We start from the raw sequence: 26,508 nt of genomic DNA, 5'->3' as shown, positions 1-26,508 counted from the left end.
GATAGAACATGAGCCTGGAAGACCTTGGGCAAGTCACTTAACTTCTCTGTCTCTCAGTTACCTCATCTGTAAAATAGAGATTAAGACTGTGAGCCCCACGTGGGGCAAGCTGATCACCTCGTATCTACCCCAGCGCTTAGAACAGTGCTTGGCACATGGTAAGCACTTAACAAATACCATCATCATTATTATTATTTTTTACACATCAGTGTAAAATTGCTTAAGAATGCATCCTCCTTCCAGAACTGTTCTTTACTTTCAGATCACTGAATTCTGCCCACACATACAAAATCCTTGAGGAATGGGACCGTGTCCACTCGATTTACTTGTATCCACCCCAGTGCTTAGTACACTGACTAGCACGTAATAAGCGCTTTAAAAATACCACTTTATTATTATTAATGATTTGCACAGTGCCATTTAAAATCTGTCATTTTCTCCAGCTGTGTTCCTCCTAGGGTACAGAGCGCAACGAGTAAATAAGCAGGCAGGGCACAACATATTGTGAGTGTACTACATTGTGAAAAGCCCTAAAAGTCTTTCCGTTCAGGACCCATTTGCTGCTGAAGGGTTGTACCATAGTGCAGATGGAACATGTGCTGTAGCCCCATAAACAGTGTCAGTCTTTGCCACCCTTCTTAGTCAGCTACTTTTTTGGGGTTCCTACAGATCCTGACCATTTAGTGGCCCTCTCCACGGTTAGCGTAGCCTCAGCAAGCTGTCCACCTGCAGAGCCAGGACTAGAATCCAAGTTCCCAATTCCCAATCCCTGTAGTTTTAGCCCTGCAATCCAGCAGTATCTTAGCTTTATAGAGAAACTTTTCCTTGGTAGTGTTTCCTAGGTGATTGATACATCAATCCTTTCCTTTGTAGGTTTTTATCCTCTTGAGCAAGAAAGTTGGACAAAGATAATAGCAGTTGAATATAATAGAACCTAAATAGTCACATTTTCCTAGATGAAATTCTAAGTAGAGTGTACAGGTGTTAAAACATCATGTTTTAGCAATTCTTTTCTGCCTCTGAAACTGGTAGTTATCTTGAAAACATTCAGCTATCTGAGAAAGTGATCCACTAGTTTTATTGTTGTGCCCTCCTACTCCTCGATTAGCAAACTAAGAAAATAAAATGGGTTACACATTTCCAGGGAGCGTGGATTCCTTTTGAATTTTTACCACTTCATACTGCTATCTTGTAAAATATTTTTTAAGGAAACTCTTCTTTCATACATTAGCACATCAAAAGTAAAGAAGTGGTCTATTGGGCATGTTTTTTATGAGGACAATTATTTATGGAGATGAATTTATAGAAGGGCATACCATACCAAAAAATGTTCAGCTGTTTTGAAGCAAATTTGGGTAATGAAGAGAATTCCTTGGTTCCAACAGATAATCTACTGGGGCCAAGAATATAGTGATTTAGAGACAAAGTTTCAAAATAGCTTCTAGTTGTCTTTGACTAGTACTTAGCATTAAGTATGAACACATAAAATTAGGCATTACTCATTCTTGAATGCTTGAAAGTAAATTTGAGAAGTAACCTTTTTTTTTTAAAGGAGAGATAATTATGTAGATTTACATTATCCTGGATTGATTTGTCATTTCATGCTAAGGTAAAATGAGATGAGAGAAAGGGAAATTGTCTCACAGATTTGCAGTCTAAACAAAGATTATAAGATTAATGCCTAATCCTGAAACTCCCTTACAGAGAGACTGGTTTGGAAAAAAATGAATATTTTGAAATTGTCATAAATGATAAGTCAGTTAAACACAAACTGCCCCTCCAGTGTAATTATACCACTTTGATAAAACACTGTTTCTATTTTACTCATCCCTGCAAGGTATCAAGGTAAAAATTGTTTTTAACCATGACAAGAAATAATCATAATGGCTACTCTGTTGTTTTATTTTAACCATTCATTCATTCAGTAACCATTCACCAGGATATCTGAGTGTTAGATTATGCATGTCATATGCTTTTCTTGGGGAGAAATAATGATCACTACTCACATGTTTTATTTTAACTATTCACCAGGACATCTGAGTGTTAGAAGGTTACGTTTGTTATCCACTTTTTACTACATATTATATTGATATAAATAATTATTTAACATCAACATGAAAAATTTTCATTAGCAGTATGCATCAATGCATGTATGTACAATTTTTAACCTCTGCAAAGTTGACACCAAAGCAAAAGACAGATCTAGTAGGGCGAAACGTATTCTGGAATAAATTGCAGTGTATTTGTCCCAGAAGATGGGTATTGGAAATGAACTTTGTTCTTTTTTTCTTTAGCCAGTTGCACAAGGAGGAAGAAAAGCGAAATAGTGAGATGGAAGATCTGATGGGAAGGATAACCTCACTACAAGCACACACAAAAAGTCTCCTTTTAGAGAAAAATAACTTGGTGGCTGAAAATAAGGTCCTAGAAGCTGAGTTGGAAATGGCAAAGAAAACTAATAGGTTTCTGTATTTTTTTCTTATCATCCCATATTTCCATACTTAATAAACTGTCCAGAATTACTTTTCCCTATGATCCTTTCTTTAATAACTAATAAATGGAGATTATATAACAAAGGTAGCCACCATACATTTATCTCCTATTCCCTATCCCCACAACATGACCAAAGAGGAGATAATGTGGATGGGCAAAGCCAGGGTTTCTATTCTTCTTTTCTCTGAGACAGCCAGAATTCATTATTGCATGAATATGACTAGAGTCTCACGTTATTTGGTGTCAGTAAGAACTAATTGTATTCAGATTGATCTGGAAGGGTTGTAAATCTTTAGCCTTCTGAAGTTTATAGCTTTTGATTTTATATAGCAGGTTTACCCAGATGGGATTATTTTTGTCCTTGCTCGTAAGTCTTCTACTCCCATAGAAGCCTCTGCCATGCCCTGGCTCCTGCCCCATCTACAGATGGACAGTACTGCCATGCTACGCCATTCTACTTTCCTTCCTCTCCTCGCTTCTCGCACCCCCTTTCCCCCACACCTTAAAGGAGCCAGTATCAGGCCCTGACCTTCCTCCCTCATCTCCTCATCTTTCCTCTCTTCCTCTTTATTTTTCTTTCCCTTACCCTTGCTTATGCTCCTGCTCCCACCCTCAACTCTCCTAGCCAATCACCACCAGAGAGCCACCTCTAAGCCAGTCAGGTGAATACAACCGGATGGAGAACAATTTTTAATACCTTTAGATGACATATAGCTTGTATTTCTAGTCATAATAATAGTAATTGTGGTATTTAAGCGCTTCCCGTGTACCAGACACTGTACTAATTGCTGGGGTAGATACAAGCAAATCAGGTTGGACACAGTCTCTGTCCCACATGGGCTTCACAGTCTCAATCCCATTTTACAGATGAGATTAACTGAGGCCTAGAGAAGTGATTTGCCTAAGGTCACACAGCAGACAAGATTAGAACCCATGACCTTCTGACTCCCAGGCCCATGCACTATCCACTACACCATGTTGCTTCATTAGAGCAGCTTAAGTATAGGAGTCTCATTTTGACTCAGGTTCTTCACATAAATGAAATGATAACCTAATTCTTCAAGCTACTCAGAGATTTTTAAAGTTTCATTATTTGGGGAACTTTTACAGGCGATCTCAGAAGAAAATAAACCATCTGAAACAGCAGGTGGAGAAAGCAATGGAGAAGGAAGTAGAGGCTCACCAATATCTAGCAAACCTTATTGGCCTGGCAGAGAATATAACACAGGAACGAGACCATCTCATACAGTTGGTAAGTGCCTACACAGCATTACTCCGTGGAAACTAATTTTTTTAACGTGAAAATTAATTCAGGAAGAAAAAATAGAAATGAATGTTTAAAAACAGTGGCATTCATCCTAAAGAGCATTGGCCAGTTATGATTATTCATGTACGTGGTTATATCCACAACAAGAACCATGAAGGATTTAGAAGTACTGAATGGACACTCTATACTGAGCATTTAGGAGAGTCAGTAGAGTTAATGGACGTGATCTCTATCCTCAAAGAGCTTAAAATCTAAATTTTATTAAAAATCCAGTTAACTGATTTGAAGACATTTAATTTGATTTTTAGGGCGTGACTTTAGTACTTTCTTAAAATTCTTGTGCATTAAATTTGATGAATTTTCCTATCAAACTGGTAGAACTAACACTCGATCACTGCTATATTTAAAATATATATATAATAATTATAGAGCAGGATGACTACTTATTTTGAGATGCTTATACATTTTTCTGGTTTTGAAAATAGAAAGTTTAGACCTGATTTAATCCCAATTGTCTATTCAATTTGACACTACCCCACACTGCTGTAAGATTTTTACAGCATCACCATATATTAGGCCCTACCAGTAAGAAAAGCTGGCATTCCTATTTTATGTGTAGAAATTCAGGTTATCCCAAGCCATTTGGTTAAGTGTTGGGTTTGATTTTTGATTGGAATGTGTAAGCAATTACTTTTTTAAAATTATATTTGTTAAGCACTTAATATGTGCCAGGCACTGTACTAAGCACTGAGGTAGATACAATCTAATCAGGATGGACACAGTCCATGTCTCACATGGGGATCACAGTGTTAGCCCCCATTTTACAGATGAGGTAACTGAGGCACAGAGTCAACAGCTGTCTACCCACAGCCTCAGATTTTGAAATCCTTTCTACTGAAGTGGTGTTCAAGAGGATGCTTCCATTTTTTTTTTGTTGGTTTCTTTGCTATAGAACTTGTTTATCATGTCCTCTGTTGGGTGCTTTCTCAAATGCTGCTGTTTAGTGTTCAAGGGCATCAGGGTGACACATTAGGAGACACATTACATGGATTTTTCAAGTGAAAAAATTTATTTTCATGATAAGGGGTATGTATTCATTGTTTCCTATCTGCCTTTCATCTGGGAAGGAAAGGTAATTTTCTGAAGTGGCATGCCTCCAGTGCTTATACACTTGAAAATTTAGAGATGTATTGTATAGTGTGTATATATACACAACTATCCACACACACATAATTCAAGTATGGAACATTTCAGCTCAGAAGTATTTTTCATGAAAACTTCAACCAGGTGTTCTCTAGCTCTGTTCCAGAATTGTACATTGCAAGCGCTTAGTACAGTTTTTTGCACATAGCAAGGGCTCAATAAATACTATTGAATGAATGAAATGACCCAGAAGAAACATGACACAAATGCTTCTTGTTGATAATCTCCTTTTGTCATGTGACCATCATTGCCATGACTTTAATTTACAGAACTAGATTTTGCAATGGAATAATCACATCATCATGATTTGTAGCATTTTTTCAAGTACTCTAATGTATGCATATGCACACATTTCTCACTTCTCTTTTGGGCCTAGGGCATAGGTGATCAATCTGGTGCTTTGTGACTTCTTCGTTAGCAGAGCAGCTCTCTGCAATGCTCTCCTCCAACCAACTCTTGTTGGCAGTGGTGCCCCTGCCCCTCTTGTCTCTTTCCTGTCACCGTTTCTTTAGGCTGGATTTTAACTGTCCTCCAGGATTAGCAGGCATTTACTTTCCCACGTCATGTTCTGTTATCTTCCTCTGAAATCATTTTGTCATGACTTGAAATACCACTTTCTTGTTTGCTTTGAAGTGGATTTTCCAAATTAAAGAGAACTTACAAGAGTAGGTTATTTAAGAAAAGCAACCTTCATTCGTAGCTGTTGTTTATCTTGGACTTTCTGAGCTGAGAACTTTTTTAAAATAGCAGACTATGACTCTGTTTGCCCAGTAAAACTCATTGGCTTGATTGTACCAAAGATATGTGCATCCAATTACAATTTTTCAGTCACTTTTTATTTTATTTTTAAACTCAGGATTTCATACCATGGCATTTTCTTTCAATATTTTCTTGCAGGCTAAATGCTTAGAGAGTGAGAAGCTGGGAGTTATCAATAAAATCATGGAAGGCAACATTCGCCTAGGAAAACTGGAGGAGAAGGTCAAGGTACGTGAATTTTATCTTGCAGTGTTACATTAGATATCCCCTGCAGGATTTATCTGCAGTTACTGAATCACAGATCAGAAGCAGAAATTACCGGATCTGTAGCTTTAATAATTCTGATCACACAGTTATTGAAGGATATAGCAAACAAAAACAATGTTTGATATCTCACTTTTAGTTTGTAGTACATATTTTATATTGTAATGCAAGTACTGCGGTAGGTAATACTTTCTTGGGTGCAGTTCCTGATTTTAGGAGCCAAGATTCTATCCCTCATCTCCTAACCAGGCCTATGACAGTGTATATGCTAATTTCTGATTCTTTTATTCATTACTCATATACTTTTTAGTGAACATTGGCCAAAGATTCCCTTCCATGTCAGTGAAAATCTTGGAAAAGAAAACAGTAGATCACAACCCAAAGTGCAGTTATTGCCTAGAAATGCTCAGCTCCATTATCAGTATTTATTAATGATGGTAATGTAGATACCCTAACTAGTGTGGAATTTGGTTTTATTTTTAAGTTAGTCATGATTTTGAGAGAGTTCTCTTGTTTAAAAAAAATTTTCAGGTGAGGACAGCAATTGTTGTCCAGTACAAGCAATGAGTAACCACACGGGCAGTGGACCTCCATCCTCACAAATTTCATTCTGAGCATAAAAATGAGATTATATTGTTGGTGTGTGTGTATGTATATGTGTGCATATAGGTATATGTGTGTCTATATGTTAAATTAAGTAAGTAATTACCTGAAATGTTAATACATATATATAGACCAGGGATCATTTTCACCAACAAATAGGACTTACATTTCATAGGCTATTAACCCCCTAGATTGACATGCTAACTAGAGCTTGCTTTGGATTAGATATCCAGGTCTATTCCTTTAACCTCTTCAAGTCCCATTCCATCCAAGGTGTTACGATGTACGGTTCCCTCTTTAATTTCTTGAGAGTTTTTTTTCATTTTTTAAATGGTATTTGTTAATTACTTATTGTGTGCTAGGCACTGTACTAAGCCCTGGGATAGATACAAACTAATTAGATCAGTCACAGTCCATGTCTCACATGGGCTCACAGTCTTAATCCCCAAGGCAGAGAGATGTTCTTTGTTGGAAAGAGAATAGTAGCCTGTTCCCTTACCTCTTCTTGGAAAAGCTCCTGCTGGGAGGCTTAAATGTAAAATTCATTTCCCAAATAGCCTCCTTCCTCTTGCTTCATAGAGTCAGTTTGGAAAATGATCTTCCCAATTATCTAAATGGAACTCTAGTAACTGCCCCTGTCAGTAATTTCAATGCTCTGCTCTCCAAAAATGAATCAATCTACCATGGCAATACTGTTAAATTCCTAGTAGTTACCTTGGGCATTCCATCCGAATACAGTGTTTAGTTACAAGAGAAGGGAATGTCAATAGTGTTGAAGGCAGCTAAAGGTCAAGGAGGAATAAGGTGAAGTAAGTTTGTTAGACTTAGCTAAGAGAAGATGGTTGGAGACGTAGGAGAATACAGACTCTGTAGAATGAAGATGGCAGATGACCCCTAATTTGAAGCCTTGCTAAATTATTTGATAAGAGCAAATTAATCCAGAAAGGGGCAAGATAGATCAAACCTATTTCAGGTTATAGAGATTTGCAGGTGGAAAAGATCATCAATGTTTTACTAACTCAGCAAAAGTGTCCCTTCTCTATAATTGATCTTGAAGATCATGGTTAAAATGAGCAAAAAGTACTTGATTTATTTTATTAGATATCTCCTGCATGTAATTAACAAATCTACCAGTATATTAATGTCTTCTCATAGCTTTATTTTATTTGGGGGAAAATATTCTTTTGTGGGCAGGAAATAAAATGCATTTATACGTAGTCTCTTTTAATGCAAAGTATGACCAGGTTAAGTCTTCCGATCAGTGACAGATCTTATTTATGTAATGTATTACAGTAGAATGATACACATCTTTGAACATCACGGTTGGATCATTTTTTGGCCTTTCTAATTCAAAAGTCGATTTAGCATTCTTTGTTTACTTACAGCCTTAAAAGAAACGCTTGATTAAATGACATATTTTGATTTGTATTGAGATGATACCTAATTGTTTTTAATCTCTTCATTCTGGGGTGCATTTTCCAAAACTGTGAATTTCTTTTCCTCATGATTCACACTTGCTGTATACGGAAGAGTTGGTTTGGAGTTCAGTGAAGTACCATGACCTATTAATCAAATTATTATTTGAGACCTTAATCACGGGAAGGAAAAAGAAATAATATTATTTCCCAAGGTATTTTTTTTTACATTAAAAGGTGTTTTTAGAAAACGTAACTTCAGTTTTGTCAAGTGATGCTTTATTGCAGTTATTTCCCTTGTATTACAGCAATAAGTGGTCTAGAAAAACCAAAGTCAATGTAAAAATTTATTCTAAGCATGCTCTAAATTAATCTTCTCTAAACATGCTAGTCAGTTAGAAATTTGTAGCTAATTCCAAATGATTATCATGCCATTAGGGCATTCTGATTTATTTATTCATTTGGAGAAAAGCTTTTAGAATGATGAAAAGAACCTAATAAACTGAAAAGAAATGTGAGTTTTAATCTTGGTATTACTTGGAAATCTTAAATTCAAAGTTTGATTAAAAACAATAATAAAACTTTTAAATAGCTTCAATTTCTCACGGGAAGGAGGGAAAGAAGATTGAAACTATTGCTCTAAATGAGATTTTGGGATTATTTGTCATTACATTGATCCTTGAAATTAATCTCTGTCTTCCATTTGCACTGATTATGGGGACTCTGCCTAGCTATGGCCAGGGATGTAATTTCGAAAAGCTATTAGAAATGGGCTCCATAACGAGAATACGTCACATTTTCCACCTGGACCTTCCTTCCCCCGAGTCCAAAAGAACCTAACCAGAATTCACATCTCTTTCTAGTAACTTGGAAATATTCTCTAACTCTCCTGGAATCTCCCACAGGGGGTTGTCCCAGAGGGGAGCAGCATAGCCTAGTAGAAAAAGCACAGGCCTGGGACTCAGGGGACTGGGTTCTAATTCTGACTCTGCTGTGTGACCTTGGGCAAGTCACTTGACTTCTCTGTGCCTCAGCTACATTATCTGTAAAATAGGGATTGCGAACCCCTTGTGGGACAACCTGATTACCTTATATCTCCACCAGCGCTTAGAACAGTGCTTGGCACATAGTAAAGTGCTTAACAAATACGATAAATAATACAATAAATTGTATTAATACAGTAATAAGATTAAAAACAGGTATCATTTGGCTACTTTCTAATAATCTGCAAATGGTTTCCCAGTCGGCTCCTGAGCCCACATGTAAGCAGCATGGCCTAGTGGAAAGAGCATGGGCCTGGGAGTCAGAGAATCTGCGTCCTTAATCCCGGCGCTGCCATTTGCCTGCTCTGTGACCTTGGCCTGGTCACTTAACTTATCTGTGCTTCGGTTTCCTCAGTACCTGTTCTCCCTCCTACTTTGACTGTGAGCCCCATGTGGCACAGGAACTGTGTCTGACCTGACTGACTGGTATCTATCTCAACACTCAGAACAGTGCTTGAGACTTAGTAAGTGCTTAACAAATATCTTAAAAAAAAGGAGGAGCAATCATGGTTCTCTTGAGTGTATATAGTTATATTAGCTTCACTTTCAAGGACTGGTTAAGTTGACTTTCAGTAGAACCAATAACTAGAGAAGCACCGTGGCTCAGTGGGAAGAGCCCGGGCTTGGGAGTCAGAGTTCATGGGTTTGAATCCCAGCTCTACCACTTGTCAGCTGTGTGACTGTGGGCAAGTCACTTCACTTCTCTGGGCCTCAGTTACCTCATCCGTACTGTGAGCCTCATGTGGGACAGCCTGATTACCCTTTATCTATCCCAGCGCTTAGAACAGTGCTCTGCACATAGTAAGTGCTTAACAAATACCAACATTATCATTATTATTATTATTAATACCCACACTTTTATTTCAAAGCCTTAAGTATTTTGGACTACGTGAAACTGACCGAACACTTTGATTAAAAAAAAAAATAAGTACAAAGTAACTTGGCTTTGAATTTGATAAATAAAGGGAATTTTCTCTCTTACATATTTGAAATGGCACCCCAGTAGTAACAAAATAAATAACTAGCCTTTTCCAAATTAGAGCAATTATTTGCATTTGAAATCATTTGATTCCTATGTGAAGGTGTTTGTGTATTGTATAGAGAAAGTCGTACTTTCAGTGTGAATTATCTTGCATATTATAAACGGGTAAAATTTGAATTTGGTTGACTAAGGACCTGAATTTTCAGTTACTAAAACCGAAATAATTATTGGCGTTCTTTCAAGCTCTATGTTAATCTAATGGCCTTTATTTTATATACTGTCAAAAGAAATAACCTGCTCCTCTAGCATCCCCTTGAAAAATTGCAATAAATGTAAAAGACTTTACAGTTGAATGGCCCTCTTTTAGAGTCCAAGAGTGCTTTATAATAGTAAATCATTACATTTTCATAATATAAAAGGTAGGATAGTACTTGAAAGAATTCAATCTTTTGCTTATCAGAATGGGATAATAATAACTGTGGTATTTTTAAGTGCTTACTATGTGTCAGGCATTGCATGATGTGCTGGGGGTACCACATATAGGGCTCACAGTCTAAGTAGAGAGAACAGGTATTAAATCCCTATTTTGCAGATGAGGGAACTGAGGCACGGAGCAATTAAGTGACTTGCCTTAGGTCACACATAGGACCATGTCCAAGGCAGGATTAGAACTCAGATCTTCTGACTCAGGCCCATCAGTAAATACCATTGATTGATATGTAGCAGCCCCAGATACAAGATGGGAAGGACCTGATTGTCTTTACATTCCTTTTACCTCTTCCTCTCTCCCTATTACTTACTACTTTCCCACTTTACTTTCTTAGGTGACAGTTCAGAACAGGTGGCAGTGGTTAAAAAGAAAGAGGGAAGGGAAAAAGAGACTTCAATTTTGTATTCAAGGTTAGAAGATGGAAAAAGGATTAGGAAAAAGGATGTGAGAAAAAACAATGTTTGCTTTATCTTGCTTAAAACCCTAAAAACCCAAGTCAATTTTAGTTCATTTATTAAAGTCAGTTTTTCTCAGTTGAATCATATAGATTATTCACTTGCCTAAATTTTTGGTAATTATGGGTCTTTTTGAGTAAAATAAAGCGGATAAAATGGAATTAGTACTGAATCAAAAAGGCCACCAAAATATTTTAAATTTAATATTTTATTACATTGATTTCTGATACTGCAACCTAACTTAAGATTTTACAGTTTGACCAAATTGAAATCATTTCTTTTTAATTATAATGCTTACTTTTCAAAGTTTGGTCCCGTACATATTTGCCACTTACAGATTGTTTAAATACAAATCTTGTTAAAAAAAAAAAATTCTCATTAATGGTCAGAGCACTTTCACAGTTTAGATTATGGGCACATTGATTTACATTGAATTTTTCCACAAATACTGTATTTGTAAATTATATGGTATATATTTAGAAATGGTCAGGCAATGAATCAGTTTCTGTTCTAGTCAGTATTCATGAAGCACAATTATTACTTTAATAATTTGTACTTTTCCTTTATACTTACAACTATCATAGACAAGTGATTTTCTTTTAATGTAATAATTCTGCTTTTTTAAAAATCGTACCTTGATATGCCAAGGGATAAGCTACGAGAAAGCACTTTTTCAGTAACTGATCACAATCCATACAGCATTGTTTTCAAAATGAAGGTTCCCTCTGAGAAATATAACATTTAAGCACGTTATGGGCAGGGAATATGAACAGGCCTGCTAATTCTGTAGTATTGTACTCTCCAAGTCTTCAGTGTGCTGTTTTGCACATACTAAGCACTCAATAAATACGATTCATTGATTGATTTCAGCAGGAACTACCCCAACTTTTTTTATCAGATTATTCTCTTGAATAATTAACCAATTTGAATATGACCTACCTTCACTGCAAATTCTTTCCATATGTAAAATGTGGTGCCTGTTTTCTTTAAATTCTAGGAAGCATTTGGCTCAATTAAGAGCTTATTCATAACCCTTAAAACTTTGTTTTTAACATTCTTTCAAACTTGCAGTATATTTTTAATATAATTATTGTAGTTTCTCCATCTGTATCAGTAATATACAAGATTGACATGGAAGAGTGACTCTACATGTGTGAGACCAACCCATGGATTTAAGGGCCAGCTGAAGGAAAGAAGTCACGACTTTGCTTTTCTGGAAGCCTCTCTAGCTCTTTGCTTTTCTTTATTATTATTTTATGCTCTTTATTAAGCGCTTACTATGTACCAGGCACTGTATTAAGCGCTGGGTTAGATACAAATCAGGTTGGACACAGTCCATGTCCCACATGGGGCTCACAATCTTAATCCCCACTGTACAGATCAGGAAATTGAGGCACAGGGAAATTAAGTGACTTGCCCAAGGACATACAGTGGACAAGTGGATTAGCTGGAATGAAAACCCAGATCATTCTGAGTCTCAGGCCCATGTTCTATCCACTGGGCCATGCTGCTTGGCCACTCGACTGGATCTTCCCTGTAGACTGCAGAATAAGATATATCTGTGTATCCCCACCTTTCCATAGGAGGAATATGACCTGCAGGGGTGACCTTAGCATGGGCATTAATCTCAGACCTAATTACCTAATGATGTTCCCCCCTTTCCCACTTTCATGCATCTCTGCTGCTTCCAGAGTTTGATGCTAGTCTGAACTCTCCCCACTGCCCCCTATAATAGTGGAGAGGGCAAGGGTGGCAAGAGGCAAGAAACAAGATTGGGAGAGAAGTTTGGATTATGGTACCTGATTTACTCAGAGAGAGGGGAAAATAAAGGGAGGAAGAACTTGGAGGGAGATGATGGGAGAGAAGTTTGGATTATGGTACCTAATTTATTCAGAAAGTGAGGAAATAAAGGCAGGAAGAACTTGGAGAGAGATGAGGAGAACACAAATCAGGAAAAGGGCAGGGACAGATTGGCAGAGAAAACCAGGGACATAGTGACCCAAAGAGGCTTAGGTGGAAAGAGATAGATGTGGCTAGAGAAGGCCCCAGTTCTTCAGGGGTCCCTAAATATCTCCTCCCCCATTTAGAGAATAAGTAATGTTTTTATGCATCCCATACAACTTTTAATTCTCTTTTAAAAAGACAAAAACAAAAAGGAAATATAAAATGATGAAGAGATGACCAGGATCTAATGTGCACCTTGTGAAAAAACTGTATTAAGAATTTCTGAAGAGGATTATCTGTACTGATTTATAAATTGTAATCTTACCCAACCCACATATATTTAAATAGCATTAAAATGATGATTAGCCCATAATGTTGAAGGAGCATATTTTTTGAGCTTGATGTTCTGTTATATATGATCTACATTCATATATATATATATATATATATATATGGAAAATAACCTGATAAAGAATGATCACCTTCTTGAAGAGCAGTCACACATTCCCTGACAGAGGCATTGGCAGAACCCATACACAAGACATACGGTTAGACTGGAAGGGACAAGACTGACACACACAATTCCCAGGGTGACTTTCTGAATCACCAGTAGGTAGATTCCAAGAGGCAAGGAGCCAAAATAGAAAAATCCTAACAGCCACACTAATATTCTGGGGACGTGATTACAAAGTTTGGAGAAAAGATCTTGATCTGGTTGGCTGTGAGAACTTACAGATACCGAATCCATGCTATGCTCCACATAGTAATCAGAGAGAGTACTTTGACTTGGAATCCTTGAGGAGTCTCGCTGTACTTCCATTATCGTAATTACTAAGCAGTTGGAAGATCCGTGGGAAGGACTCGAGGCCAAGTTCTTCGGAGTTAACACCACTTCTTTGCAGTCTGAGTTCCATGCTGTTTTGTCCTTTAAAAGGAGTTTGGACATAATGTTTGTGTCATCAGGAAGCCCTGTGACTTCTTCCTCACGAAGTTCTGTCTCATGGCGGCAAAATGGGCATGGAATACCGGTGGCTCCATTGCCGATGAGAAATATTTTGGTCAGACACCTAGCACATACTCTGTGAAGACAGTCCAAGATTTTAGGTTTGCGACTATGAACATTAAATCTCTGGTAGCATATTTTGCACTCCAGTTCCTCGGGTGGCAACTTTTCTTCTCCTTGTGTTAGCGGGCAACTCATTCTTACTACAGGTTCACTGCCAAAAGAGAAGTCAAATAGTAGTAAGTTACCTCAAAGTCTTAAAAGCCTCTTTGTGATAGGTCTGTTTCTTTTCAGAGAATTCTGTTTATATTCTAAACACGGCTTTAAATAATTTTATTTTATATTATTTAAACAAGGCATTTTGCCTTGAAAGTATCAGTTGTTTAATTGGATAAGAATTTGTGTTTGAGGGTTAGATGGCTGAATAACGTGAAATTTTATTTTGACTTTTTTGTTACTTTTTATGAATTTAGTTAATTGAAGGCAGTTATTTGGAAGAAAAAAAACACTTTGTAGCAATAGCACTGCTATTCTTGTCACGTATCCTAGTAATACAGACATGGCATATTCAGAACTAAAGTCTGGGAGGTTGTGGTTAACAAATGAAAACACCAATTAAAACTTTTTTGGGGGGACGTCATGGCAAAAAAATTAGGAAATTCAAATATGGATTCTTCCAACCTCCCATAGTAAGCGCTCAGTAAATACCACTGATTGAAGTTCCTTGGAGGGCCAGAGTTAAGCCAAATCACTATAGCAATTCTCTTTAAACAGTTGGCACATGGTAAAACCTGATATTGAAACGTAGAATTTTCATCAATAAAAATTCCTTTTTAAAATTCAAGACCTAATAATAATAATGATTGTAGTATTTGTTAAGCACTATGTGCCAACAACAGTACTAAGCGCTGGGGTGGATACAAGTAAATCGAGTTGGAAACAGTTGCTGTCCCACGTGGGGCTCACAGTCTCAATCCCCATTTTAAAGATGAGGTAAGTGAGGCACAGAGAAGTGAAGTGACTTACCCAAGGTCACCCAGCAGTCAAGTGGCAGAGCCAGGATTAGAACCCATGACCTGCCTCTCGGGCCTGTGCTCTATCCACTATGCCAGGCTGCTTCTTGACACATCAGTAATTAATGAAGAACATGTGGGGCTTGGTTGCTTTCCTACTGCTGCTTTCCCTACCCTGCTGTTCATGGGATGATCTCAGGGCACTGTCCAGAGACCAAGAGCCTGATGCAGAGCAAGAGAGGCAGGCCTGCTAGGACCCCTAGGCAGCAGCTGATATTGTGCAGATTCCTGAGCCACTAGATCATAAAAGGAACCTGTGTGTGATCTTACTGCCTTGCTTTTCTAAGGTGAATTGGGCTTAACTGAAACAAAAAGAATCCAGTTACCAATTTCCTATTCGGTAGATTGAAAACAAAATTGGGAGGATGCTGCTGATCACCTTGTTATTTTTTTTAAACTGCCATACAGTAGTTCTGCCATAGACACAACCCATGGATGCTCAGTAAATGATCACTGATAATGATATTCCATAATGTTATACAGCAAGATAGTTGGCTTTTGAACTAGGTATTTGACCGTCACTATTGTAATGGTGGTGCCATTTTGCGAGCCTTTAGGGATACACTTGCATAATTTATGCTTCTTTAATTTATTTACAGTGGTTCAAGGAGAAGCCAGAAACTGCTTATAGAACATAAAATCCCTCCCATTTCTTCTCTAAGTATTTTAGCATTTAGGCTTAGAGTGTTTTCATTTTGACATCCACATATTTAGAGCAATTCAGTTCAAGGATAGTAGAGGGACTGCAGTTGTTCTGCTTTTCCTCCCTTCTTTGTTCAGAAAGGATGCTTCTCCACATCCTTCTCCTCGGGTGAATTTTTCAGAAGGTAAGACTAAGAGTTCCCTCACAGTGCAAGATTAGTTGGCATCAACCAGAGCCAGACACAGCGTAGGCAGATATCTGGGCAAACTTCCTCATTTATCTTTATAGACCCACTCTGATTTTGACATGTAGCAATCTTCCTTATATGTGGTTTTAGTTCTTATCCTGGGTTTGGGAATATATTTTAAATTGGCTGACTATGAAATCTGCTTAACCAAATATGAACCAAAATTAACAGGTTTTTAATTAACCCCCAAACCCTCCCTCCCTCCTGTAATCCGACAGACAACCACTCTCCCCGGCTTTATAACCTTATTGAAGGCACATCTCCTCCAAGAGGCCTTCCCAGAATAAGCCCCACCCTTCTTCATCTCCCACTCCCTTCTGCTTTGTCTTGACTTGCTCCCTTTGCTCTTCCCCCATCCCAGCCCCAAAGCACTTGTGTACATATCTGTAATTTTATTTATCCCCCTTTGCTCTTCCCCCTCCCAGCTCCAAAGCATGTACATATCTGTAACTTTATTTACTTGTATTGATGTCTGTCTCCCCTGCTGTAAACTGTTAGCTTGTTGTGGGCTGGGAATGTCATTGTTTACTGTTGTACTTTCTCAAGCACTTGTACAGTGCTCTGCACATGGTAAGCACTCAATAAATACAACTGAATGAATCAACAGACTTTTAAAAAAGACTGTTCTAAACATAAATCTGGAAAACAGACATAGCTCAAAGACATGTATAATCATTTCTAAGCATCCAGCAATGTTGGTCTCTCACAGAAGTTCGCCTTGTCTTGGGGATGCATCGTTTTTTACCCTGCTGTAATCTTGGCAAATGGCATATTCACTCAAATTAATTCTGCTGTCAAGTTTATTGACATTCATTCATTCAGTCATATTTATTGAGCGCTTACTGTGTTCAGAGTGCTGTAGTAAGCACTTGGGAAAGTACCATACAGTAATAAACAGTGATATTCCCTGCCTACAATGAGCTCCTGGTCATTTAATACAAGCAGTCATCCACTAAGATGTTTCAAGTTACAGTGAATGGTGCATACAGTGTTTTTAAATTCCTACCCTCTTTCAGCTTCACCTTCTTCAATTTTACCACACTAGCCTCCTTTATAGTACTTACTGTAGAGCTGTAATGGGAGAGTGATGGTGTGTGAAGTTTCAAGTGAAGGGGAGAGCATTGGGAAGAGGCTAGAAAGGTTATCCCATCACCAGTCACCAGGGAGGGTGAGTGCGCTCCTTGTATTTCCCATGGAGAAAAAGTTGGCTACCTCGCTAGCTCAACATAAATGCATTACTGTAGATCTTTTACTCACCTATAATTGAGTACAAAATTCTGGGTAATTTGAATAAAAATAGAATATCTGATTTTAGATTAGAAACCAGTATCCCATTTGTAGCATTGCTCCTTTGAAAAAACTGGTTCCTACTTCCACTTCAATTTAAGAAGCAGGTCAAGAGTTAATTGGCATAAGTCTTAGGATTGCTTACAATTGGATTTTTTTATTTTTAACCTAAGATATCCCTATATTGCAAGCTACCCATACCATAATTCTGTACTGAATAATTGAATAGGTGTTTATGCAGCTAGTTTTCTTCAAACCTATCACCACTTCTAATGATATCATAGAACCATACAGTTGAAAAAACACTCAAGAGACCTTTAACTCTCACATACTAACAATAAGAAGAATTGTGGTATTTGTTGAGTGGTTATTACCTGTCAAGCACTCTTCTAAGTGCTGAGGTAGATACAAGATAATCAGGTCCCACATGGGATCACAGTCTAAGAAAGAACAGGTATTGAATCCCCATTTTGCAGCTCAGGGAACTGAGGTAGAGAGAAGTGAAGTGATTTGCCCAAGGTCATATAGCAGTTAAGTGGCAGAACTGGGATTAGAACCCAGGTTCTCTGACTGCCAGGCCTGTACTCTTTCCATTAGGCCACTCTGTCATGTCGCTAAATCCTGCTTGGTTCTACCTCCACAGTTTTTTAAAGTCCTCCCTCTCCACTTAAAAGGCCACCACCGTAGATCAAACTCATGTACTCTCCAAATGACTGTTGCAGCCTCTTCCCTGACTTCTCTTAGTCTATATACGATGTTGCCCAAGTCGTTTTTCTAAAATGCCACTTACTACTTAACTCCATTATTCAAAAATCTCCAAAGGCTTCCAATTCCCCTCAGCATCAACTAGAAACTTCTGACCAGCATCTTTAACTTCCTCTCCCACATCTTGCATTTCTATATGTCGGCTCTCTTCACCCACTCCGATTTTAGTCGCTTTCTACTCCCACCTCTGCCCATTTTCTCAGACTTTTCACCCTTTCTAGAACTCCCTCCCTCTAATTCTCCACATAACAGATCTTCCCTTCTTCAAAAGCCTTCCTAAAAGTGGCATTTCCCAATTAACGTCTACATCTTCAGGTTGTATCAAGACAATGGCCACCCTTAGGCATTTACATAAACCAATATTGATTTACCTCCATTACTTGCTACAGATAGAGTTCTCTTTTCCCTCCTGCTATTTGTAAACAATTTGTCTGCCCTGTAATTCCCTTTAGATTGTAAACTTGTTGAGGGAGGAACCATATATTTAATTTTATTGTGTTCTTCTGGACACTTAATGTGGTGCTCTGTATTCAACAGCTATGATTTATTGGTCTAGCCTCCTGCCTTTAAGCAAGCACAGAACTAAATCAGGTGGAACAGATGATTGTCTGTATTTCTTCTTAAAGATTTCCAGAAATGGAAACTCCTCACTTTCCTTTTGTGGTCCATTCCAGTGTTTTTATTACCAGTATCATGAAGCACTTATGTCCAGATAAAATCTTTCCTGGTTGAATGTGTCATTTTCCTCTTGTTCTGTCCTCAATTGATACTGAGCACTATTGGCCAACATCATCTTCATAGAAATTTAATATGCTTGGTAGTATTTGGAGAATTTGTTCTGGGAAACCATTACTAATTTAACTTCTCCAAATTTTACATTGCTGGGAACTGAACCTGGTGAAAAATCTGTCATCCCAGAAGAGGGGAAAATTAGCCTAGATCATTTAAAAACATTGATATGCATTTTTTTTAAATGAAACTGATGTTGGTATCCAATACTTTTAAGGGCTATAAAAAGGATTTCATCTGATTCTTTTGAGACATGAGCACATTAGGGATTGTCAGTGAAATAAATGGATGATGTAAATTATGATAGCCTTTAATATTGCTGTCACAAGAACAACACAATAACAATTTTTTCCATCTTTTAAGTTCAAACTGTTCAGAAAGTCATTATTACAATACAGCTGGCATAACAGCTTTGGCAGTCAAATTTCAGATTCATGCCAATAGTCATAGTGATTTTTAATAAATTGTACAACTTTAAGAATGAAATAGTTACTTCTGCTTTTATGGTTCAGAAACAAGTATAGCAGTGGGCTTCAGAAAACTTTAGAAAGTGTCTAGAAATTGTGACATTGTTCTTTGTATCATCTAAATGAAAGCACTTCAATTTTCTGCTGTCCTGGGCTCAGTAAATCCTGGTGAAATCAGGGTTCCGGGGGGGGGGGGGGGGTGGGTGTGGGTGTGTGGGGGTGTGTGTGTGTATCAAGCCACCAGTGTGAATATCAGGAAACAATACCCATTCAGTGGACACTTTTCTTGTGGAACCTGGAATAGATGGACTGTCAAATTTAGATACCAGTAAATAGCGAGAAATCAAACACATTAATCTCAGTAGGTTTAAAGGGGCCAAAGGGAAGTAGAGATGGAGACTGAGATAAGGGATGAAAATGTTGGAGAGGAAGTGGAACTAAGAAATAGGTCCATCTTTGTGGGAGGTAGGCCTCTACTTCCAGCTGTTATCAATCAATCAGTTATATTTATTGAGTGCTTACTGTGCATTCTAAATGCTTGGGAAAGTTCAGTATAATAGAGTTTGTGGACTAACTCTGTATTCCCTGCCCACAACGAGCTTACGGTCCACTGGCCATGCTGTCACTAGGAAACAGACATACCAGTACAAGAGAAGAGGCTATTATTCTCCAGTGACTGTCACCATTTCCACATATGTCTATATGTCCATATGCATATGGCACCAGTTGTCCATATCTCCATATACATGTACAGGTATAGATGAGCCAACTGCATTTTGTGGTATACTTTGACTTAGGGGGTTCTGAAACAGGAACAGGCTGTTCCATTTTCATTGATGAACTCTGCATCAAATGCTTATATTCTGTCTTTCTTTGGGATGAATTCATCTCCATTTTTAATGGGCAAATGGTCATTCGGTCATCCTGTCTTCACAAGAGCTATGGAGGCTTATTATCATGGTTCATTGATCCTGTAAAATCTTCCCGCTTCCTCACCTCAGGTAAAAGGGCTTAGGCAATGAGCCTTAAAAAAAAATTTGAAATATGCCATTTTGGAATTTTGATTTGGGGTGTCCAAGCCAAGAACCTTGAACAGGGGCTGGCTGTGGAAAGAAAACTGTATCTTGTTTCATTTCGTTGGTTTTTTATGGTATTTGTTGGGCACTTATATGCTGAGCACTGTAATGAGCACGGGGGTAGATAGAAGATAATCAGGTCGGACACAGTCCCTGTCCCACATTGGACTCATGGACTAATTAAGGAGGATTAGGATTTAATCCCCATTTTACAGATGTGGTAACTGAGGCACAAGGAAATGAAATGATTTGCCCAGTATCACATAGCAGACAAGAGCAAAGCCCAAATTAGAACCCAGATCCTCTGACTTCTGGGCCTGTGCTGCTTCCACTAGACTACATTGCTTCTCAATGTTTTTGTTGGACTCTTGTAATAGACTGCAGAGAAGACAAGGACTCTACTCCAGTTGATACTGATTTAAATATCAATTGGTATCAGCTGTAGAAACTCTCAAACCTGAGTTCTCTACAGATATTTATTGATTTTAAGGGTCACATCCTCCTGGATGAGTTCTCCCTATACAAGTGGAGTTGCAATGCCCAACTCCCTCAGGCCATTAGGGGCCCTTACCTAGCTTGCAAAACATGTGCAACTCATAAAAGATTTCACCAGTGTCATCTCCACAGAAGCCATAGGTGCTGACTTTTCATTTTGAATATGGGGACAAAAACAGAAGAAATATTTTACAAAAACAGGGATATGATGAAATCTCATCGTTCAAGCTTGTAGCATCTTCTTTGGATGCATTCCAACTGGGCTACAAACAATCCTTAGTGTAATTAGAAAAGGGTTTAGGGAGCATAAGGAGAACCAGCCACTTAACTAAAAAAGAGCTCTCAAGGGATAGTATTTATTGCACACCTGTTGTGTTCAGAGCACTCAACTAAGCACTTGGGAGAATACAATAGAATTAATAGACAAGATCCCTGCTGTCAAGGTTCTTACCAGTCTCCTAATCATAATTTCATCAGCAATTGTGCTTTTATTATGTATGTGCATTTGCACTCTGATGTTAATCAATCAATTGTATTTATTGAGCACTTACTATGTGCAGAATACTGTACTAAGCACTTGGGAGAGTACAGTACAAAAGAAAAAGCAGAACCCAGAGCAAGCTTACAGCCTGGGGTGGGGTGGGGCAGAAATTAATATGAATAATTAATTTATAGTATATAATGTAAAGATATGTACATAAGTTCTTTGGGGGTGGGGCAAATATCAAGTGTCCAAAGGTCACAAATTGAAGTTCATAGATGACACAGAAGGGAGAGTGAGATGGGGAAAAGGGGACTTAATCGGGGAAGGTGTCTTGGAAGAAATATGAGCTTAGTAATGCTTTGAAGGTGGAGAGAGTGGTGTTCCATGTATATTAAGAGTGGGGGATTTCCAGGCTAGCGGAAGGATGTGGGAAATGGGTTGGCGGCAAGATAGACGAGATCGTGGCACACGGAGTAAGCTGGTGCTAGAGGAGCACAGTGTGTAGGCTGGGCTGTAGTAGGAGATTAGTGAGGTGAGGTAGTGTGGAGTAAGCTGATTGAGTGCTTTACAGCCAATGGTAAGGAGTTTGATGTGGAGATGGGTGGGCAGCCCTGCCATTGGAAGTTCTTGAGTATCAGTGAGCCGTGAACTAAATGTTTTTGTCGATAAATGATTCATGCAGCAGGGTGGAGAATGGATTGGAGTGGAGAGAGACAGGAGGCAGGGAGGTCAGTGAGGAGGCAGATGCAGAAGTCAAGACAGGGTAGGATAAGTGCTTGGATCAGCATGGAAGCAGTTTGGATGGAGAGGAAAGGATGGATTTTAGCAATGTTGTGAAAGTAGAAATGACAGGATTTAGTGACGGATTAAATTTGTGGATGGAATGAGAGAGATGAGTCAAGAACAATACCAAGGTTAAGGGCTTGTGAGATAGGGTAGATAGTGGGGTTGTCTATGGTGATGGGCAAGACATGGGGGTGACAGGGTTTGGGTGTGAAGATATGGAATTATGTTCTGGACATGCTTAATATGAGGTGCCAGTGAACCATCCAAGTAGATAACGTCTTGAAGGCAGGAGGAAATGCAAGATTTCAGGGAAGCAGAGAGGTCAGGGTTGGAGATGTAGGTTTGGGAATCCTCTGTGTAGAGATGGTATTTGAAGCCTTGGGAGGAGTTGTATGTTAAAGGTAACTTGAACTAAATGTAATTATCTTTTGATAGTGACACTTAGAAATTCAGCTGTGCAAGTTAGCCCATTTTTGAAGATCAGGATTGTTTTCAGATAAGATTATAATCAGTCATATTTCTTGAGCACTTACTGTGTTCAGGGCACTTATCAAGTGCTTGGGAGAGTAGAACACATGCTAATTATTACTTCTTCTATAGACTTTAAGCTCTCCTGTAGACTGTAAGCTCCCTGTGGGCAGGTATTGCCTCAACCCAAGCCCGTTGTACTTTCCCAAGAGCTTAGTACAGAGCACATTATATTCAGTTAATATCATTGATTGATTTTGGCATATACTAATCAAAACATTTTGATTCTCAGATGGTAACTGTGAAATGTCCAGTGGACTTTTTGGTAAAGATAAATTTCCTGTTGAATAAAAATGGATCGACCTTTGAAGTGGGGTATCTAATGTTCCCCAATTGATGTGTTTCCTGCAAAAAAGAGTTTCTCTCCCTTTAGAATTGCCATTCATTTAGTACTCTTAAAGGCCAAGTATGGAACGATCATTAAAAACTGAACCTAGGTATTTTCAGTCAGCTTTCCCATTTGTTATGACCTTTCTCAAAGCATTTTCCTAAGTACTCTGCAATGAAATGAGGTTCTAATTAGGGAGAGAGACCAAGTGCAATCTCTAGCATGTCTCTATGCAGTCAGGAAAGTGTTATGCATAAAATAGAGGAAGTACTGGGCTTGACAATTTTTTGCAGTGTAGCACAGGCATGGCCTGGGAGTCAGGAGGTTTGGAGTCTAGTCTTGGCTTCACCACTTGCCTGCTGTGTGACCCTGGGCTGGTCAATCAGTCAATGAGTGCTTATTGTGCATAGAGCACTGTACACAGTAAACCAGTTGCTTGACCTTTTTCTGCCTCAGTTCCCTCATATCTAAAATGGGTAGAAGATACAAATTCTTCCTTCCGCTCACACCATAAACCTCTTGTGGGATAAGGACAGTGTCAGTTACGATGATCTTCTTTCTTCCCCAGCACTGGGCACATAGAACGGGCTAACTAGTCACTAGGAATAGTAATGATATTATCATCATCATCATCATCATCATCTTGTCCTTGACTCTCCTTTTCACTGTTGTTGAGCTACTTCTTTTTGAACTGGGCTCCCAGCTTCACTCATCCCAGACCTCTGACAAAATATGAACAAAGCTGAGAAGAGTTAAGTATTTCGGAGTGGGAATGAAAAGATCCTAAGGAGTCAGGAAGGGGGTCTTCCTGACCCAGTAGATCTTCTGATTCCTGTGCCACACAACCTGTTTGTCATTCCTGCACACAAAATGAAGAGTTTGCCCCTTTGAAGAGAGGTCTTTCCATTTAAATTAAATAGCATAATAGAACAGCAAGGCAAGGCATTTCCAAACACCCCTCAGAGTTTTAAGACATATAAGACTGTATAGTTTAGATATATATATTTACTGGGTATCATCGAGCCCATGAAATCACTGAACGCTAGAGAGGAGGTATCATTTGTTCCAGGGATATAAAGGCATTTCTGGGCCTATTAATTGGCAAGGTATTTATAGCCAGCGCAGAACTAAAATGGGCAATGCAGTTGTGAATTGAAACCTATCATAATGTCTTTTCACCCTTTCACAAGTGCATTCAAAAGCATTAAAATAAAGTATTGGTACTTACCAAGGCAGAACTCAAAGCTGCTGTTTTAAAATTAAATTGCAATACTAAATTAAGTTTCTAATAAAGATAAATGATAGTAAACACAGTTTTTAAATCCAGTGTGTTACATGTGCTCCTTGTTTCTACGCTGTTGCTTCCATGAAAGGGAAAAAAGGCAGGCCAAAGGAATTTCCCAAGAAATTCCCAAGAAAGACAGTATTTGACCCGCCTCCTGGAATTTGCCTCATGACCCCAAAATTAGATTCTTCCTCTCGATTGCCTATGTTCATTTGGCTCTAAATGGCATTTTCCTCTGCTCATTAATACTGTTGTTCTAGACTGCAATTCTCAATTACACAGATTAATTCCATAAATGCGAGGAATTTGAAATTTCCTGGAGAGGTCCCATAAATGCTAGGAATTTGAAATTTCCTCTTGAGAGGTCCCATTTTCAAGTCCAAAATTTTGAGTGTCTATAGGCATGTGAGATTAGGAACCATAAATCCATAGTAAACTAAAACTCTTTTTTTTAAAGCCCAATTGCAGCAAAGTAAATAGTAGAGTATATTCAGTTTGCTTACTTAAAGGTACTAAAAGATTTTTTCCAATTGTAAAATGGATTTTCTTGGATTCATTTTTTTCAGAGTAGACATCATATATGTATTTTGCTTTTCTGTTAAAGGAACAGGGCAGCAGGAGCTATATTTTTTTTTAAGTTTTGCTGACCAATTTCCCCTGCAAAGATAATAAAACATTTATACCCCCCCACTGAGCATTTTAATGTTTATACAGATTGTCAAGAAGTAATAGCTATGAGAAACAAGATCTTTACAATGACAGGTACTCAAACATGGACCATAAATGTACTGAAAAGACAGATTTGCCCTAGAGGGTATTTTAAATGAAAGAGTTTTTCGCATTTTTCTAAAATGAGAAGCTGTTCATAGACTTGACAAAAACACATCAGTCTCATGTTATGCATTTAATAGCTAAGTCGAATTGATTTCTCTTATCCTCACTCATGTAATGAGGCTGTCACTGACAATAAACCACATATTCAACGGAGAGTTTTCCATGCCACTTTTTACACTCAGACTTTAACTATTGAAAGAATAAGGAAATATGCTGTTTCTTCATATTTGTTTTGCTTTGGTGGGTAGCTAGTATTGAATATTTCCGTAAACAATAAAATGGTATCAATTATACACCGTTCAAATAACGATAACCAAATGCCTTTCCTTGCAAAAATTCCATGAAAGAGAATTCAATTGGAAACTTACCCGATTTATTCTTTAAGCAAGGCTTCCGTGATATAAAAATAACAATCCGTCCTCAAACCTGTTAAGCTGGTTACTTTGTTGGAAGCATTCACCATCCCGGTGGCCATAATCACTCTTTCCCCTGATTTTCACTCTCACAGGTGTATAAAAGGAAAGCAGCTGTAAAGCTTGGAAACATCAATCTCCGAATGACTGAGCAAGAGGAGGACTTTGCTGGGAAGACTGCTCAGTACCAGCGTGAAATGAAGCATCTCCAGTGGCTGCTGCAAGACAAGCAGCAAACCCTCGATGAAGTGCTGCAGCAAAAAAGGTAAAATCAGACACAGCTCCAAACAAACCAATTAGATCCTACTGGTGAAAGTGTGTGAGTGTGTGTGTTTTTTTCTCTGTGTGTGGGGGGAGGTGGTGGTATAGCTGCCCAGCTGCAATCACTTGCTTTTGTTCCATTAGACACCCATCTGGCATCCTCTCCGTGTGTTCTCTCTCTTCAGTCCAAACTGAGTTGCAAAATCCATTCTTTCTTACACCTCCACTTTTCCCTTCTCTCCTCCACCCCTAGGTGTGATCCTTAAAGCAGGTGTTTAGGCACTAGGGGTATTTTTAAAGCAAATTATAAATTTTCTCTACAGAACACTTAGATAATTAATGAGAAAATGCCAGGTTACATAGTTTTGGCTTGTCGGAGGTTCACTAGAAAGAGTAGCTGTTCAGTTACATCTGGTAATTGAAGCAATTTCTTCATCTGACAGTTCTCTGACAAATGAGAAATGAAGGAAGTCCGTTGACAACATGCCTTGCTGGTTACAGCGTTTCATTGGTCTGTTTTTAGAGAATGAAATTGACCAAACTGGCGCATCCCTTTACTCAGTAATAGGGAAAGACAACTACAAAAGAGAAACAAAATGAGTTTAATAGATCCTGACAAGGTTAGGACTCCCTGTACTGTCTTAATGGAAGTAAATTCTTGAAGAGGCTTTCCCTCTGGTGGTGAAACCTTTCATAACACAGTTCCATTATCAACATACAAGAATAAGTGTAGGAGAGACAGCTAATTAAGTAGTCGTTTTGAAAATCAACTTGGAATTTTTTTAAATGGACTGACAATTTCTGAAAATAAGCTCAGAGCACTTGC

General features: G+C 38.3%; 2 protein-coding genes across 5 annotated transcripts in view; one reads left to right on the top strand and one right to left on the bottom strand.

Moving 5' to 3' along the window:
* Positions 1-26,508, top strand: part of CEP89 (centrosomal protein 89) — a 76,514-nt gene that overhangs the window by 40,786 nt on the left and 9,220 nt on the right. For all 4 annotated transcript variants that reach the window (XM_029075098.2, XM_029075097.2, XM_029075096.2 and 1 more), the window contains 4 exons: positions 2,295-2,462; positions 3,604-3,745; positions 5,861-5,950; positions 25,517-25,686. In XM_029075098.2, the coding sequence (XP_028930931.1) occupies positions 2,295-2,462; positions 3,604-3,745; positions 5,861-5,950; positions 25,517-25,686 (570 nt within the window). The remainder of the gene's footprint in view (positions 1-2,294; positions 2,463-3,603; positions 3,746-5,860; positions 5,951-25,516; positions 25,687-26,508) is intronic.
* On the bottom strand, positions 13,380-25,517 carry LOC114815049 (E3 ubiquitin-protein ligase RNF182-like). The gene is made up of 2 exons (XM_029075104.2): positions 25,377-25,517; positions 13,380-14,135 (listed from the first exon to the last, which is right to left on the bottom strand). Exon 2 carries the CDS (start codon positions 14,117-14,119, stop codon positions 13,397-13,399), a length of 723 nt encoding a protein of 240 aa, XP_028930937.1. The 5' UTR covers positions 14,120-14,135; positions 25,377-25,517; the 3' UTR covers positions 13,380-13,396.

This window comes from Ornithorhynchus anatinus, chromosome 11, assembly GCF_004115215.2.
Source record: "Ornithorhynchus anatinus isolate Pmale09 chromosome 11, mOrnAna1.pri.v4, whole genome shotgun sequence".
NCBI classification, from domain to species: domain Eukaryota; kingdom Metazoa; phylum Chordata; class Mammalia; order Monotremata; family Ornithorhynchidae; genus Ornithorhynchus; species Ornithorhynchus anatinus.
Note: the sequence above shows the minus strand (reverse complement) of the source record. Positions and strands in the feature narration are given on the sequence as shown.